Below are 18537 nucleotides of genomic sequence, written 5' to 3'. Positions count from 1 at the left end.
GTAGCAAAAAATAATAATTTGTACCTGTATACATTTGTATCTGTTAGTTGCGATTTGTACCTGTAGGAAAAAAAATCTCAATTTGAATCTGTAAAAGTCATGATTTGTAACCTGTAAAAAAAATTGTACGTGTAGTAATAATAATTTAAAAAAAAAAGTTGTACCTGTAGAAAAAAAGAGTAAATTAGTATTTGTGGAAATGACAACTTGTAGTCAAAGAAGTCGCCACTAGGAGTCACAAGTATTTTTTCTGTTGCTGTCCAGTCACATGACTTTTGCACCAAATATTTCGCTAAAGATGGTGCAAAACTGATTTTTGTACTTCAGCAAACGATGGTAGGTTGATCACGACTTTTACAGATACAAATTTACACAATTTTTTTTTATCTACAGGTAAAAAAAATATTACAGATCCACTTTTTTTTTTTTTTACAGATACAAATCACAATTTTTATAGATACAAATTTATATTTTTGTCTACTGCAACAATTATTTTTTTTCCTTACATGTACAAGTTACTTTTGCACCATATTTACCTCCATACAATATGATTCAAGGATGCAACAATCGTGTTTATGAATTTCCAAAGACCAAACAATCCAAGTTTGTAATGTTGTGAATGTTGTCATTTTGTAACGTAAAGAAACAACACATCGTCAGCAACGTCAAACCGATTTATATCTCATAAAAGACACTTTGATACGTATCTCGATACACTGGATGCGATACGATTCAAGAATGGTATATTTTAAGTCAAAACCGATTTTCAGATTCCAATCGTTTTTTGTTACAACCCTACTGCTCCTTCCTGATGCCTTATTTAAAATGTTGTGGTTGTGTTGGTTCAACAGCATAATTGGCGGTTGAGGGGGTTAAGATATATTTGGCGCACGGCTGCCATCCTAAACGTGACGCATTCTTCCACTCACAAGTCAAATAACAATAACGGACTCCTTTGGTTGCATCCGATCATGACTCACGATGAACATGGCGGCAATGGCCAGCAGCCATGTGTCAAGTTTGTGTACACATACACACACACACACGGGCCCAGATGCGGAAGCTCAGTGCCATCATACATATTAATTATGCAGGCTCCGGTTCACCGTGATGGCGTATTAGCGCTCTTTCCCGGGGAATTAAACGGCTGTCCTTGGAGCACGTCGGTGCCCTTTGAGCCACCAAATCTCTGCCGGCAAGTACCTCAGCTGCCGCGCTCTAAGGTCAGAGGTTAGGCGGGTCTTATTAAAGTGCAGCTGAAGGCAATAATGGGAGTCGCATTGCCGGATAATTCTCTCGTCAGGAAAGCCGAGGTTTCCACGATAACTGCTTCCCGCTACTAAGCAGCAGCTTACTGCGTTCTCAGGGTGGGAATAAGACGATTGAGGCTGCCGGTCGTTTTAACACATTTCAAACCATAGAAGTTAATTTTTTGACCACCGTCTGACCCATTTACGAAAATGACTTTATTATGTGTTTACTGAGCTGTCTCTTTGTACGCAAATCTTCTCGTTTCATTAAGCCAGTCGGCCTTGTGAGCTTTCTTTTCACAGCACAATAAATACATTCCTTTTAACTCTTGCTTTTGTCCCGCGAGTGATTTTAATTAGGAATCTCTTTATTTTTCTCTCTCTCCCGTGTGTGCCCGTGTTTTAGTCCTTGGGAAAGGCTTCGGCTGTGAATGCACGGTACTAATTTATAAGCGGATCGTAAACAGGAAGCAACAAGATGCTGACATTCTGTTACAGATGCAAGACAGCGAGTCTGAACTGCAAATAACGGCAATGTATTTACAATCGGCATCCTACAAATGTTTGATATTGTAAATCCTCACGTCGTTTTGTGTTTTCAAGAACGATAAAAAAAACGGCAACATATTCAGTAAAACACAGCAAATTACTGTCAATAAGCAGAAACGTAGATTTGGATCATTTCTAGATCTAGTAAGAACCAAAACAAAATAATTGAGTTCATAATTGCTACAATAGCTAGCGAGGTAAACAGACCGTAATCACCGTCTCTTTTTTAGCAACCCAATTTTGACTTGTACGCACCAATCAGACTCATTTCAACAAAATATGCATGGATTTTATTGTGAATTATCTCCTGAAAAGATTTATAATCCAATGTGGTGGACGGCAATCGGCTTTCCGCTACAGCGCATCTAACTCGCCCAGAATAAAGTCAACTGAAGGAGATTCACAACTTGATCAAAACCGAAGAAAGAGATATATGATTTTTTGGGCTTGATCTCAAGCTCGGGGTGACAACAGACAGAACGCTGTGTGTGACGTAGCCGGTACTCGAAGCCGATTGGCTACCGCGAGGAGAAATGGGAAAAAAAGTTTGCATTTTTCAACTTTGGCGAACATGCGAGTGTGCGGATTTTCGTCACGGATGTGCGCGTTTCGCTGCGCCGCACCGCGTCCCGGCGCTCCAAATGCGTCCTCCGCGCCGCCCCACGCACTTTCGTTCCGGTCCGTGCGAAGTACATTGACTACAATGCAAACGCCGAAACGCCTCCCCCAGTTTTGCTGTGAATGCAGCATAAAAAATCAAGTATATTCAGTTGTTCCCCCAGTGTAGCAAACCTATCCAAAAAATGGTGAAGCGTACTGGTGTCCCATGAAGTTTTTTATTCCTTCCTTTTTTTCCATTTCTTGACACACTGTAAAAGCTATACAGTAAACAAACAAATAATGAACATAAATAACAGTCTTTACAATTGTCAAATACCTTCAAAACAACTTTCAGTCCTACATATGAACAAGTTATCCAAAACAGAAAGCTAGTAGCATGAATTAACCTCCTATGAGAAGCTATCATTAGCTTAACTTCAATTGAAAATCGCATACAAAAACTCCTTTTCACAAGTAAATCGTGTCATGAAAAATCACAATAAAACAATACAAATACCGTGTCCCCATTCCAGCTAGGTGGTTAGACAGCAACAACGTGTTGAATCACGGACTTTTTTCTTTTTTCTGTTAGCGTCTTTCTGGTAGGTGTGAAGACAACTCCAGTGGATAGCGCTTCCTGGACTGCTGGAAGTGCGCCAAAATAAAAGCACATGACATAAAATTTACGACTCATAAAAAATTAAGCATGGAGGGAACACGATATTGACATTAAAAATTCAAAAGTATGTATTTTCAACTTCTAAATTCACTGCCATTGACGACTATAGACGTCAAAAATTCATGTGAACTATTTCTATTAGTTACATTTTTTTTTAAATTTTTTATGAAAACCTATACATTTTTTTTTTACTATTTTACATTAATAACAAATATGAAATTATCATGCAATCAATTACGATTAAACACCCCTTATTTTTAATATATATTTTTAATTCGGCCCGTCAGGCGATTAAAATTTTGAATTGTAATTATCACATGACTTCACTAGTTAACTAACGATTAATCACAAATGTTATATCTGTTTTAAATGTACAATATTTTTTTCTAGGTTTTCATACTCTTGTTAGCAAAAGTGGAAAAAAAAATTTAACTAATAGAAATAGTTTAAATGTATTTTTGACGTCTATAGCCGTCAATGGCAGTGAATGAGTTAATAAACAGAGTCTTTTATGAGTTTGGGATCCAATAAAATGCTCTACAAATTATGATAAGAACAGAGAAGTCACGTTTGACTGACGGTGATCCGTCCATGACCGTCTTATCCATTCCAGACGAACGCACAGGTCGAGACGTTGGCTCCCGTTGAAACCGTTGTTTGATTGATGGCTTAGCAGCTCGCGTCACTTCAGAGCGAACGCTAACGCAGACAAGAAACCTGTTGCCCGGCTGATTGAATCCACGGAATGATTGGCAGGTGCCCGGGCTGTCTGTCCAAGTCCTCGCATGAACCCTAAACCAGCACCCTCAGTCTCCCTACAGACTTGAAGCTTGTTTGGGTTGACATTAGACTGCCAGCAGAACGGCGTCTGGGCCCTGATATGTTTGCTTCACCTCTGCTCTCCAGAGATTGAAGCCCAGCCAGCCATTTGTAATTAAAAGTGCATGGAGGCGGCTCAAGTCCCCTTTTCTTTTCTCTCTGTATCAGCAGGCTGAAATGGGATCCATTCAATGGCCCCGGCTCATCATCCTCCAGGGAGTGTTCCCAACTTTCTTAACTTGCCTTTTATTGCATCTCAAGATGTTTATTTACCATATCCTGACTCGGGTTCAAGCCAAGTTTATTCTGTCAAAGCAAGCCATGGGTATTAATCCATGGTTGCGAATGTTCCCCATCCCGAGGAAAGCGATGTTAGCCACGGAAAACAGATGAGGCCGAGTGACGTGTGCAGTCATTACGGGCAACCCTCGGTTCACTTCGGGATTGTTTCCTCTCGTCTTGGCTGTTCCTAAGAGCGGTCGACTCCAGCCAAGCCTCAAATCTGTAACAGGCACGATTTGACCAAACAAAACCGCCAGTACTTCCACCCTGATTGAATTTATGCAAACAGTGCAACAAATATTTAATTGATACTTTCTGCACTTTTTTTTACATGTCTTAGCCCCCGTCCACACGAAAGCCCGTTTCAATGTATCTGGACATGTTTCCTACCGTTTGGGCATTCCGTCCACACGGCGGCGCCATTTCGGAGCTTGGAACCGATCACTTTTGGAGCCGGGCTCCAGAGAGGAAAGATTTCAAAACACGCCCCGTACGTTCCAATGTGGACACCATATGCGGCATACTCCGCCAGTTTGGTGACGTATGCTCCAATTCTCGCGTGACTGTGCGTGAACCGCCAGTCTGTCAACAATGGCTGATAACCGTGTGGTAGTCCTTTGGCGCAACCTCCTTAGCTTTTAAAGCAAAATATTTTGCATGATGTTGTTGTACTTGAATCACCTGCCATTGTCACTTCTCCTGTGTTCGTCTCACTGATCTGTATATACTACTGGATAGCCGATAGCCCATACACGCCCGTGCAAGCCGTTGAAGCGACAGGGCGGCCATCTTACTCCTCCCATCTCGCGAGCAGACTACTGTATAAACGATACATACATACAGATTAGACATGTACAGCTCGTATGCGAGTGTGTATGTGTATATATATAAAACTGTGATTAACATAATTTGACAGTAACTATTTGAATTTCCTTGATAACCAAAACAGCGGCACCGACCGAAAATTCCAACTTGCGTACAGAATCGCGTTACATCACGCGATCCACTGACATGGCCGAATAGGGAAAAAGAATGTGAAACGTAACATAAGTATAAGAAGAAGCCACTTTCCTGGCTGCTCAGTACAATAAGTCCATAGTAACAAAAAAAAAGAATAATCTGAATGGATTCATTATAGTTTTATATGGAATCACTAGAACAGATTAATTCAATTTCCATTGATTGTAACGCGACTTATTATATCATCGCATCGACCAGCCAACCGTATGGACTCAAAATGCAAACTGCCATTTGTGTTTTTCTCCATCTGCCAAGAGAAGAAGCTCCGTTTCTATCAGGGTCTGACAGACTGCCCCACCTCCTCTCCCTTTGACAAAAGCCTCTGCATGACGCTGGGCAGAAGCCATTCCCCGCTTCAAAGGCTTTTCAAATTGAGGTCTGGGAAGGTGCAATGGAGACCTGTGAAACCAAAATTTCACTCTGCTAAAAAAAAAAATCCACCCTCCAATACTAATACCCAGCTTTTCTTGCTCCAGAGGCGTGCAGCCCAGACTGTATCTTGGCTGGAGGTGGAGCTGCCGCTATTGTCTGTCTGCCTCGCACCCCCTTCCTGCTTTGTCTACTCCCAACCTTTCAGTCTTTCAATCAACATTCAACGCGGCATACACTTTGCACTCTCAGATTCATTTTCACCCGCGCTAATGGTCTGCAGGAGACAGAGTTTTATTAAAATGCTGTTGATGTAGCAGCTGTTGTTTGGCTGCCAGCGTCATATGCCGTCACGAAGGAAGAGCAATGGGTCCGATGCGAGGCGAAAGAAAAACAACAGTCAATTCTGGAGAGTAAATTGTACTCTAAATAGAGTAAAATTAACACTTGGAAGAGAGTCAAATATTCAGAGTAAATTTTACTCAAAGTGGTATAGAGACTTTGCGTATTCCATGAAAAAAATTATTAAAGATTTTTCTCACAGAATTTCTTTTTTTTTTTTTTTTTTTCAGGAGAGCTCAGTATTGTTCATTCGATTTGACATCATCATTGCTCTCCTTTTTAAAAAAAAAAAACAAATAAATTAAACAGACAGAATTTCTAAGTAAATTTTGCAAGGAGAGATTTTGACTATTTATTTAAAAAAAAAAAAACTTATACAAGAGTTCTAACTCACGACCATTGTTGTGCTCGTTACTAAAAAATAGTAGCCAGTTACAGTTACTCCATTTTAAAAGTAACTCAATTACTCTGATGATTATTTAAACAAAAAAGTAATGCGTTACTATTAAAAGTAACTCTTTATGCTAACCTAAAGTAAAGTAATGAGCGTATTTTTACGTCAAAAAACTCGTCTTGCGCTCGCCTTGATTCTCCATGACTGCCGAATCCGATACCCGCCCACAATGCGTCTTCTCCGTTAGGACGGCAGCGGCAAACCATTGTAAACAGCAAATAGTACAGTACACAGCAACCATCCATTCATGATTTGATTCTGAACCGCTTATCCTCACGAGTGTCGCACAATTAAATTATTAAATAAAAAAATGTATCAGGTAACTGACTAACGCACTATATTGTAACTGTAACTGGGTTACTGTATTTTAAAAAAGTAATGTGTTAGAGTATTAGTTATTGTACAAAGTAACTAAGTTACAGCAACGCATTACGAGTAACTAGCTACTGCCCAACACTGCTCACGAACTTCAGCTTGGGAGACTGCTCTTACTGTTTGCTTGTATCCAAATCTGTTGGAGTTGCAAAGATTATAGCTGACGAGTGATACACTAACATAAAGTAAGAGCTACATGGCTCAGGGAATAAATTGACTGTCTCCCAACCTTAAGTTGTGGGGTTGTTCCTCAACCCTTGAGTGAGTTTTATTTTCCTCTCTTCTAAGTGTAAATTTTACTCTGTTTACAGTGGGACCAAATATAATTTACTGTGTACATTTGTGCTAAAACGTATTCACTGTCGGCCAAGGTGCACAAAAACAACACAAATTAGAGAGGTAGGCTATCAGTGACAAGGAAATTAGAACGTATCACCAGCTGGACTTAGCACACACGTTCTATTTAACCGCCATTGTTGTGTGTTTTTATCAAATAAAATATTACAGACTAGAGTACGCCCACATACATTAAAGCGATCCAAACACCGCGACGTCTCCGGTGGCGCCCGTTGGTCCGACCCGACGCGCTCAAGTAGAAACGTAATAATTCTGGCACTGTCCGCATGCGCCCGCCCGCCCGCCACCGAGCGAAGCACCAGTCTCCCCCGATCCATCTGTCACCGTGCTCCCGCAACGCATCTTGCTTCTGTAACCGATCTCGGTGCGTGTCGTCAAAGCGGCGGGGAAACCAGAGCTCATATCGTAACTCAGCGGTCAGACCCAACACATGCTAGTAGTCAGTGGAGCTCGTTTTCTTTATGTTATGCCATTACTAGATTTATTTTTGTTATATTAAGTAACCCTAACTAATAAACGGAAGGGAAACCTACGCTTTTTGTTCCTAAGTAGCTGAACAGAAATAATGAATCTCATTGAACGCTTCTGTCAAGCTCATTAATCTTTACCTAAATGAAGCTCGTTTTCAGACAGATTCTGAGTTGGCCAGCTCACTTTTCAATCTGGGCCGTTTTGAAGTCTGGTCAGACGTCGTATGCTGGGAACAAAGAGCCACAGGCAGCTCCCGACCTGGTCTTACGACATTGGATGGATTTCTGGCACACAGAAAATTCAGCTAAACGCAGACTTTCCAAACTAGGAACCATTTTTCATCACTGCACTTAACTCTGCCACACTCACATTTAAACCATTAGAGTGCCTCATTGTCTGCCGTGAGTGCACACACGCCACACAGAAAAAGATGGTATAGCAAGGAGGGTCAGAAAAAAATAAAAGAAATCTGACTTGACAACCAGTGTGCAGTGCAGTTTTGGGCTGGTGAGGCTGCTTTAGAGTGCCTCGTTGTCAGCCATAAGTGCATGCACATCACGCAGGGAGGGAAGAGCAAGCAGGGGGGCATTTTTATTATTATTATTATTTTTAGAATTACAACTTGACATCCAGCATGTGGATAGTGGCTTCCTGCTAGTTCGGCCGCTTTAGAGCGCCTCATTGTCACGGTGTGTAAAAGCCCCGTGATAACCCAGTGGCTTTAAGCGGTTATATTTTCAAACATGTAGTTATGTTTAGAAATAAGAAAGATGCTAGACGCTGTCTGATCCATTTTTGCAAATCGTAGTAGGGTTTTTGATTGACACTTGAGCAATTAATTCTAGTAAATGCAGTGGAAAAATATTAAAATGTCCTTAAAACATTTAACATACCCAACTCGGATGATGTTTCTGACATTTTTCCTGTTTGATATTCTACCCCGTAAGTCTGGGAGTAGCATGTTTGTTCTCCGTCATGTTCTTTAACTCTCATCCAGCCAAGAGCTGAGACAGTCGCTGTTGCATCAAACCGATCCCTAACAAGCTGTCAGCTCATATTTCATAAAGCATGCATCAGCACTCGCCAACTTGGCGTCCGTTTGGACAGATTGGACAGTTCCTTGTTCAAACATCACACACTTTTTGGACCGTGTTCGTATTAATGAAGATCTTGCTGAGCGCTGCTGCAGTGTGCCAAGAAAGGTGAACTCGTGCTCTCAGATATTTAAGTCAATATTTGTGATATTTATAGACTCAACAGGCACTATTTGGTAAAACAATAACTGTTGACTAAAGACTTTGTTCATCAATGAGCAGTGATACAGACTTTATTGTCAAAAATACTATCTGGTAATATTCAACATTATCCAGTTCCAAGCATGCTGAATAGATTATTCATTGTAACATTCAATACATGACTCAAAATTACAAACTAAATAATTTTATAGTAGTTACTTCATGAAACCAAATGTTTTTGTGTTTCTATACAATGCAGTCCTTTTTTTCTTTAGTTTTGCAAACGTGGGGGAGTGGAATGGACTAATAGCCTTTCAATTCACTTAATTGAGGAAAGTGGATTACGAGCTCGGTCACTGAACGAATTAAACTCAAGGTAATTAAGGTACCACTGTGCAGTAGCAATTTAAAACTTCCCATAATGATGCCCTTTTTTAATACAACTGTAGAGTGCAATTCCTCTTGTCGCCATATAGGGGGAGCGCTGAGGTGATTAACACACGAGCGTGTGGAAATGTTTGAATGAGTGAGTGAGTGTGTGAGCGTGGATGTGAGAGGGCGAGAGAGAGAGACGGAGACAAAAAAAAAACCACAGCACACAATGCACCGAGGATGATAAAGATGAACATTTAGCATTCAAATCTCCAGTAAGCAGCTCCCACGGAACTTTACACAAGTTGTATGAACGTGTCACAATCCGTGTGTGCGTTTCTGAGAAGGGGGGCGTGGACGTCGGAGGCGCTGCTTCGTGCATGTTCACCCTTGGCTGCAGTTTCAGCGTGGTGTGTGTGACGTGCGCGCCGGAGGAGCACGCGTGGGACCGCGGCTGCTTTTGTCGGAGTCGCTCGCTACAAATCCACGTTTGTCATCTATTCCGGAGTGTTGGCTTTTCGAGTGTCGCGAGTATTTGAAACGCTTGTTCTGGAAATATTTGACGTCCCCCCCTCCCTTTTTTGGGGGAGCGTTGAGGATGGCTGTTTGGATTCTAAAGTGAGGATCTATCTAGTGTCAACATTGGCAGGTGTTGCTTTCACACGCACTTTCACCAACTCGCCCTGGGCGGACTACAACGCCTCTTCGCTCTCTTTTTTTTTGCTCGGATATGTGCGCACTCGTATCACTTGTAGTGTTTTAATTGACTAACGAGGAGAGATTTCATGATGCGTTCAAGACGCCGGGTAGGAAAGTGAGCGCCACTTTTTACGTATTGCCTGAAGGCAACAACCTCAAAAAAAAAAACATGACAAGCAACGGACCTGTCATCGTCTACGAGTGGCTCAAGACTCTGCAGTTGGCCCAGTACGTGGAAGCCTTCGTAGATAATGGCTACGACGACCTGGAGGTGTGCAAGCAGATCGGCGACCCGGACCTGGACGCCATTGGGGTGTACGTCGCGCACCACCGCCACAGGATCCACGACGCGGTGCGGCGTCTCAAGGAGGAAGCGAGGGACGCGGCGAGCGGGCTCTACTTCACACTGGAACCCATGCCGCCCTCCGCGGATGTCTACACCGGCCACATGGTGGACCAGTACGAGTCCAAGATGCGCGCGTCCAAGTCGTGGAACGAACCGGCGCGCGGCGTGGCTTACTTGGGCGCGCACAGGAACCTGACCCTGGGCAACAGCAGGAGGGAGGTGGTCATCTATCCCAAGCTCAAACTCAAGATCATGATCCGGGATAAACTCATCAGGGACGGCATCAATCTGGCAAGGGCGCCCTACTCCAATAAGGTAGGAGGGACGAGGACCCACGCAGGGGGGGCGACACAAACACAAATGCAACACTATGACGTCACAATTACAGAACCCATCCATTGGAAAAAATACAAACACAAAACAAAAACATAACATAAGAAGATATAACTCAGAATACATTTTATAATCTAGAAAAAAATATCTGAATAGAAGTTTCTTTAACATTTTTTTTTAACAAAATGATGAAAAAAAAAAAGCTGAGTCAGAGGGCAAGCGTTTATTCTGATTGGTTATTAAAGAAACACTCCCATTAGTACAGTATAAATTTGGGCCAGCACTAATCATTCCCGTAGGCAGTTTAGATTGACATGGCAACACATAGAGGGAGGCTGAAATCTGATTGGACAAAATAATTGAACATGCACATATACTGTACTGAAACTAGTGTAGCCAAGAAATACAAAATTATGAGAATAAACTGCGGGGAATAAATAAATACAACTTCATGTAACAAATATCAGAATTTGTCAATATTTAGGCCAGCATAGAAGGCCAATCTTTATTATGCTTTAAAATAAATATATAAATAAAATAAATAGCCAGTTGACTCCGTCCATCCCAAGAACATGCTGTCTTTTAAGCTGATACTTGCTTCTTGGCTCTGAAAACAGCTCAACATTCCGCCCTCAACATCAAATACACATAAGTTAAGGTAAATGTCAGCGTGTTGAAGTGTCGCCACACTTCGCGCCAACGTGACCGGCGAGTGGCTGTCACTGTGACTGATGGGAAAGCAGTTGGCGCAGATCAATAAGCAGACCGAGGATCTCCCAAGGAGCTTTCATCATGACTAAGATTTCCTATGAGATGGAAGTGGGCGGGGCAAAGATATGCCGTTTTATTATTAATCCACTTCCGACCACTCCTGTCCCTATTGCAAACTCTTCTTGTCATTTGTATTATAGGGAATGCCTTCTTCTAGATACTCCTCCATTTGAGTGAGGCAGGGGAATGCTTTAAATTACTTCCTAATTGCTAATGTTCCATTTCACATTGCAATCACAGAGTCCATGGATGCGTTGACCACATCGCGACCCTAAATATTAAACAGATTTAACATTTTCGATTGACGCCCCCAACCATTTCGACGGCATGCTTCGTAAATTACAAGCTCACAGTTATGAGCTCAAGTGGTCTGAATAAAGACGCTAGCATTTACTGACAAAGATGCCTTTTATTCCTACGTCTACAGGCTACAGTGGTCTTCTCTCGGCCTTGCTTTAAAAGTGGTTGAGTCACAACCAAACTTGACACGCAATCTGTGCAACGAGACCCCAGCTAAAAGCAAGGTCAGAGCATAGAAAAAAGCTAAAATGTGGAATCCTTTGGCATTTTTTCAAAAGAAATCATCGACCACGTGGTGCCAATGTTGCCCGTGGGCTAAGATGGAGCTATTTTGCTCAGTTAGTCAGTCAGGCCTTGTTGCGTCTTGATTTCCGGTCAGTTCACACATTTCGAAGAAAAATGCCCAGAGATAGTTTTTAAAAGTCACTGTGTTCTTAAGACTGCCTTGGAGAAGTGCTTTTTTTTTTGGTGGTATGGTCCTGAAGCTGCCCACTTCAGCGCTTTTTGATGAAGTTCTTTGCTGCGGCTGACTGAGCCCGAAGTCTTGTAGGCGCACAAAGTCTGGCGGCTGTCGCTTTGTCAACCCGAAATCGCCTAAATGACATTCCAACCTCGCGTTACCTGGGTTTCCCTCTTCCTGTATTTCATATCTGTCATTCATGAGCTTTCTCTGCTCTTGTCTCAGCCACGTCACTCAAAATTCAGACTCTCGTTCGACTGTTGAGTGACAACAATGTCTTGATGCCATCCGAGACTGCCAAGAAGCTTGTTATGGTTGTTAGTTTGCAGGATTCGAACAAAACTTTGTTGAGAGTTAGACGTAGGACATGGGTAGTTCTTTTCCAGGAACTAACAGCATATTTCACTTATCAATGAATAATGCATGAATTTTAGGATACTTTCGCACATTGTTAAAAAAAAATGAGATTGCTCTCTCATTGATAAATGGTTAAAACGCAATGGGAAAAGGTTTCGGTAGGAATTCAGTAGTGATCTAACACAATTTGGATTGATGTCATGTTTTTTTTCTCCCATGTATTTGTGTTTGTATAGCCAGTACCATTGTTACAGAATAACAGCAAAAATGAGCCTTAATCAAAGAATTAATCAGTAAATCAGTTGTTTGTTCCGCTTCCTACTTGTAGTTGTGTCACAATGATGTCGTCAAACCTGATTAATTCATTTGCAGTTGGGTCAAGGTTCACTGTAAAAGGAAAAAAAAAGAGTGATATTTACAGTACTTGAAAAAACTTGTGTTCCAACACTGTAAGAAAAAAATGAAAAAACTTGAAAAAAAAAACAACTAGTAAAGTTTTTTCACACAGAAATTCCAAGTAAATTTTACAAGGAGAGTTTTAAGTAGCTTTTACCAGTTTATTAATTCTCTTTTTGACAATAATGTGTTCTATGCAGCCCCACTAGTCTAAATATGTTATTCTGGTTGATATTGTGTTAGTGGAATATGAGTTGAGCAGCAAAATCCAGCCGTTTTTATCCATCTCAGGGGGCAGCCATTTTGCCACTTGCTGTCGACTGAAGATGACATCACAGTTGCTCAGGGCTCAGGCAGTGGCCAATCACAGCTCACCTGTTTTCTGAAGCTGAGCTGTGATTGGTGATTGCCTGAGCCCAGAGCAACAGTGATGTCATATTCAGCCGACAGCAAGTGGCAAAATGGCCGCCCCCTGATATGGACAAAAACAGCAGAATTTTGTTTCATAACTCACATTCCACAAATGTAATATTAATCAGTGTCATGTTTAGACTAGTGAAATCCCACATTATTGTCAAGAAATGTTTAAGGTTGATTTACACTTAAAAAAAAAAAAAAAAGTTACACAAGCGTTGAGGAACTAACCCACAACCTTCAGGTTGGGAGACAGTCACTCTACCACCTGAGCCATGCTGCTCCTACAATGTGTTAGTATATTGATGTGTCAGGCAGAATCCTTGTACATCCAAGACCAGTTTTGGTCTCATTTTGGACACACCAGCAATGCAGTATAGTGGCAAACAGCAATAGTGGCATGGCTCAGGTGGTAGACTGGCTGTCTCCCAAGCTGAAGGTCATGAGTCTGTTCCTCAATGCTTGAGTAACTTTTTTTTTAAATAAACTGGTAAATTCTACTAAAAACTCTTCTTGTAAAATTTACTTCGAATTTCTGAGTGAAAAAACTTAACTAGTTTTTTTTTTCAAGTTTTTTTCTTACAGTGTTGGAACACACTAACAAAACCAGTTTATTGAGAATCGTACCAAAGAGGTGGATACTATTACGAAAGCAATCTAGATGACAAAACATACATTTCTGCCACTTTGGATAAATGAATCCTACAGAGATTCAGGATTTGTGTGAGGGATTATCTGTCAAACCAAGGCCGAAACAAACAACTCCCATTTTGTTTTTCTGTTGAAGGCAGCATTCATTTACAGCTAAAGCTTCGGCACTGGGCCTCTGGGGATGTCAAGGCTTTCTGTCAGTAGATTTGAATTGGCTCCAGCCCAGTGCTTTTTCTCCCCCAAGTCTGAAAGATAGAGCCGTGACCAGCCGATGGAGCTCTGACCAACTGGCCTGTGATTGGTCTTGTGATAAGATGAGATGCCACCTCCTCTATCCATTTCACAGAGGAGAGGGCAATTACAGGACACACAATGTCAGTCACAAGGGACGTCCTTTGTGTACAACAACCGCATCCCAACGTCTTCTTTACTTCTAATGCGACTCGTCTTTGTCATGCAAAAAAACTGAAAAAAAAAAAAAACAGATACTCGCCATTGGTGCCTTGTGAGACAAGCCATTACCAAACAATTCACCGACAGAGCTCAGCTGGGTAAAATAAATACTCATGATCCTTATCAAGGCCGCGGAGAGCACTTGTCTGTGAGCTAGGATGATTTTTTACGGCGTAAATAAACACTTGTACATTTCTAAAGCTGTCATTCGAGAACAATATCGGCACACGAGGCTGACTGAAGTCGCAGGCATGTTTGAAAAGTATTCTTGTATTTTACAAGCAAAGAAAGCCAAACCACACACAGAAAACTCAACCTTATGTTTACACGTGACTAGCATATGTCTTGGTTATGGTTAGCTCGAATGTAGCAGTGTTTACTAAACACCAGTCACAAAAGATCCACTTTACAATCTTTTGTAGGGATAGACCGATTATCAGCTGGGCCAATTATCGGTGCCGATATTTGGCATTTTGACAAATATCGGCATCTGCCTTTTTACGAATCTGAAGGCAGATAAATCTGGTATCGCACTGAGCGGTGAATGCTTGCGAACGTTGCAAATTTTGCATTTTCATCAGGATTTGTAAGATGTTCAGAGACAGTCTTTACCTATCGCAAAGAAATTTTAAACATGTTCAGACCATTTTTCGCTGTCTGTGAAGACCTTTTACTAACCCTGACGATAACCCTATATTAGCTACATTAGTATGCATTTGTCGCTTAGTGAGAGACGGGTAACGTTTCAGTTACTTATTTATTTAAATTTCCACTTTATTTTATAAAAGATGATGCTGAGACTGGGAACTCCCTACACTTTTTATTAAAAAAAAATATAATAATAATAAAGAAATTACGTTGAAAAGTTGAGGGAGTTATTTACTTGCTTACTTTTAAATGTAGCTTAAAACATGCTGATGACCCTGGAAACTCCCTGCAATTTTTGTTACAATTTTTAAACGCAGTTGTCTATTCATATGTTTAAAATGAAAACCTTCAAAGTGTTGAAGATTTGATACTCAACTCATTCACTCCCAGCCATTTTCACTGAAGTAACCCCCTTCGCTCCCGGCTGGTTTACTGGATTTTGACAGATTTTGCAAGGCCCACGGAATATTGTATCTCTTGCTATAAAAACATAGAACCTACCAAAAGAAAGATTAGTGTCTTCTTTCATCAGGAATTTTTTTTCTATCTGTTTCGGTTTTGCAGCAATTTGCATTAGAATATAGCCAAGTTTCATCATCATTCACAAATCTGTTTAAAGCACTGGGGAAAATAGCTTTTTTGCAACATGGACCTGGTTGATCTCGTACACTCTGCTGCCACATGCCGACTGTTTTTTATAATAACTACCATTGCTTCAAGCATTCTCTTCACTTCAGAGGCTGCATCAAAGCCTTCTGTATGCTCTAGCATAAAAAACAAACATAAAAAAAACTTATAAATACGTCTTTGGGAGCGTGGTAATATTTAAAATAGAACGTATTTATACGTTTTTGGGAGCAAATGAGTTAAAGGCATTTCAACAAAGGTATTTTTTAAAATTTTGACTCCAATATTTTATTTTTTATTGTTTTACTGCGAATGAATATTGGCTTGATATATCAGTTATCGGCCTCCTTGACTTACTAATAATCGGTATCTGTATCGGCCATGAAAAAAACATATCGGTTTATCACTAAGCTTTTGTTCACAAATACATGGTCAGTTCTGTTTTCGAGTGAGCGCCCTGTCAATAAGCAACCAATCGTAAAACTTAACAAAATTATCACACTGAGTCATCCACATAACTGCCGATTATCACAAATGATCAAAACACTGAAACTCCCTTGACAGTTTCCAACTCATGATTGTACAACTTTTTGGATGTTCAAACGTCAAATACCAGTGTATCATATTTAGCCTCTTTGTTTTGAAGAACGGCAGTATGGTAGTGTCATGGATAGTGCTTCTCACTCACAGGCTCTGGGTTCGGATGAACCGAGGTATAGCTGGGGGGAGTTCCGTAAATCAAATCCACCAAATCTGATGTCGGGCATTGGCACACGGACAGGTTGAGTCATGTCAAGCCATCATTGTTCGTGCAGTGTGTCTGGGGGAGGAAGTGGACTCTAAACACCAGGGGCTTCTCCATTGTTTGCGAAGAGGCTGATGGAGCCGCGTGTCCTTTCACCGCGTCGCCTGTTTTGCATACCCAATTTCCGTCCATTCAAGCAGACAGCCAAGGCAAGTGTCCAGCATTGTACCGAAGGCGGCGGATGATGATGATGAGACTGAGGTGGTTGTCTCGTAAAGAGAGACAGGGAGCGGTTGCAAATAGATGGGCACCTTGTCGTTTATTGTCCAGACAAGCTCTGGCTGGTGATAAGGTGGAGAATGGTCCATGTGGCGATGAAGGGAAGTCGCCTCGTGTCCTTTGTCTGACCCACGCGCACAACATTGTCATGTTCCTGCCGCTCGTACATCTAAAGAAAAAGCGGCCTTTTAATCTCTTTGTGAGCCTCATTGAAAAAAAAGGAAGCGGCGCTTGTCAGTGTACGTTCGTGACGACGTTTTTCTTTTCATGTACAGATGTTGCCCAACTGATCTCCATGCTTCCTACAGGAACGCTGTAGTACACCTGCCAGGCCACTAGTTGGCGATATGACATTTGTAATGCAGTGTTGGACTGAGCTCTGCCATGAAGAGTGGAAATGCACGCTTTATTAAGTATGTTTACATGCATTTAATAACCCTTTAAAAAAACGAATAGGCCAATGGAGTGTGATGACCATGCATACGGGGGTAATGTTGTCCGCCCACTCATTTTAAGGGGTTATTTTGAATGTTTCAAAAACTGGAATTTTGACCTTAACTCGAATATTGACTGCATGTAAACGTTAGTCATTGACTGGTTTCCAAGCCGTTGTTGTATTGATCAGATACATTACAATACAAATAATGCTGCCTTTAGTGTACATCCTTGGTGTGAATGTAACTCAAACTTCCCGTAGCTGATGTTGGGTATCTTTGGATGCCAAACTAGTTGAGAATGAAAGACAAGTAAGTCACTTCAAATTATCAAATTTCTGTCTTGATCAACAGTTTTTGCATTCTGACCAAGCAGGATATTACGATTTCTTTGAATATGGCAGTTTTTTTTTTTTTTTTTTTTTCCACTGGCAGTCGTTGAGGATCCTCAGGCTCCGCTGGGCCACTGCCAAGACTTTTAGTGTGATGTCAGCCGTTTCACCCTTTAACACATTTTCCTGTTTTTAAAAAGCATTTGACATTTGACAGTCTATTTCTTTAACCAGTTGCAAAATAAGGATTAATTTGCATATATGTTCTATTACTACAGCTGAATATCGCAGTGAAGCGTGAAATTTAGCTGAAACGTTTTGGCAAATATTCCTCGCCATACTTTATCCCAAAGTATATAGCTGGCATGTGGCCACGAAGGGGAATGGGGAAACGGTTCACAACAGCCCCACTGTCTGTCTGCCCCCCCCATTCCAACATTCTGCTGAAAGCTTTGTTTGCTTAGTCTTTATTAAGGGTTTCTTAAACATACAACCCAGAAGTCATATAAAGGGGGAAGTCATAAAGAAAGCCAAGGACCACTGCTCTATTGTACTGCGTGGATGGAGAAAGTCAATTAGCAAAGTGACCAGTTTTTTTCTCCTTCCGCAGGAAGTAATTGGTGAAAAAAAAAAAACTGACCTTTTTTTTTTTTTTCTTCCCCAAACTTTCCATCGGACGCTACTGAGTGAGGTTTGGAGCTTTTGTTTAAAATACATTGACTTTCATTAGGATGCATGCTTGCAAAGAAAGGGTGAGTTTTTCGGTATGTTGAAGCCCCCCCCCCCCAAAAAAGGAAGAATAACAAACAGCCATTCGGGTCCTAATAATAGCGCCATTCCATTGGTCTTGGGTTATATGGACCACTTCAAAGTGACAGGTTGTGCTAAAAGAAGTGCATCCACTCACTTAAAGGACTCTGCTTTAAACAAACCAAGTTTAGGGCCTCTTAAAAGCCATTTGTGAGGCATTGATGACATGTGTACCCGTGTTAAGAGCTTTGTCGAACCAGTGCGAGTGCAGGGGTCTGATGGCTATCACGCTGAACTTTAAACCCTAACCTTATGCTTGGTGCTTGACCCTGCTGGTCAACTGAAATGATTTACTTTAGGTCACTGTA

The 18537-nt window shown here is 41.3% G+C and overlaps 1 protein-coding gene across 4 annotated transcripts in view; it reads left to right on the top strand.

Moving 5' to 3' along the window:
• The first annotated feature begins 9402 nt into the window (after positions 1 to 9402).
• The window catches only part of sash1a (SAM and SH3 domain containing 1a), a 170516-nt gene continuing 161381 nt past the window's right edge, over positions 9403 to 18537 (top strand). For 2 of the 4 annotated variants that reach the window (XM_077552392.1, XM_077552391.1), the window contains exon 1: positions 9410 to 10534. In XM_077552392.1, coding sequence (XP_077408518.1) covers positions 10043 to 10534 — 492 coding nt within the window. In that variant the 5' untranslated portion in view covers positions 9410 to 10042. Of the gene's footprint in view, positions 10535 to 18537 lie in introns of all 4 variants that reach the window. The other 2 variants (XM_077552389.1, XM_077552395.1) reach the window with 2 other exon arrangements.

The sequence above is a fragment of the Vanacampus margaritifer genome, chromosome 19 (assembly GCF_051991255.1).
Source record: "Vanacampus margaritifer isolate UIUO_Vmar chromosome 19, RoL_Vmar_1.0, whole genome shotgun sequence".
Taxonomy (NCBI): domain Eukaryota; kingdom Metazoa; phylum Chordata; class Actinopteri; order Syngnathiformes; family Syngnathidae; genus Vanacampus; species Vanacampus margaritifer.
Note: the sequence above shows the minus strand (reverse complement) of the source record. Positions and strands in the feature narration are given on the sequence as shown.